The sequence below is a fragment of the Neophocaena asiaeorientalis genome, unplaced genomic scaffold (genome assembly GCF_003031525.2).
Source record: "Neophocaena asiaeorientalis asiaeorientalis breed wild unplaced genomic scaffold, Neophocaena_asiaeorientalis_V1.1 C47166267, whole genome shotgun sequence".
Classification (NCBI taxonomy): domain Eukaryota; kingdom Metazoa; phylum Chordata; class Mammalia; order Artiodactyla; family Phocoenidae; genus Neophocaena; species Neophocaena asiaeorientalis.
Genome location: NW_020180053.1, coordinates 1 through 264, shown reverse-complemented (window position 1 = coordinate 264; position 264 = coordinate 1). Strand labels below are relative to the sequence as shown.

Genomic DNA, 264 nt, shown 5'->3' with positions numbered 1-264 from the left:
GTCCCAGCCGAAGTCGTGGCCCGTCATCTGGTAGAACTTGCGGTTGAAGGGCCGGTAGAAGTCGCGCAGCCGCCGCAGGACCTGGCCGTCGATCTCGGGGTGGGGTCTGCCCTTGGTCTTGCCCAGGCAGTGAGGGCGGCCGCTGCCCTCGGCCTTCTTGAGGCAGGGGAAGCCCTTGGTCTGGTTGAAGTAGAAGTGCTTGTCGGAGATGATGCGCTTGAGGCCCAGGAAGTCCTGCACGCGGCCCAGCTCGCCGGCCGGGTC

At 66.7% G+C, this 264-nt stretch overlaps 1 protein-coding gene across 1 annotated transcript; it reads right to left on the bottom strand.

The window, feature by feature from the left end:
* Positions 1 to 3: 3 nt before the first annotated feature.
* On the bottom strand, positions 4 to 261 carry LOC112391993 (heparan sulfate glucosamine 3-O-sulfotransferase 3B1-like; the record flags this gene model as incomplete). Its single annotated transcript, XM_024733547.1, has 1 exon — positions 4 to 261. A coding segment is annotated over one exon (258 nt), but the record flags the coding sequence as incomplete, so codon positions are not given.
* Positions 262 to 264: the final 3 nt, after the last annotated feature.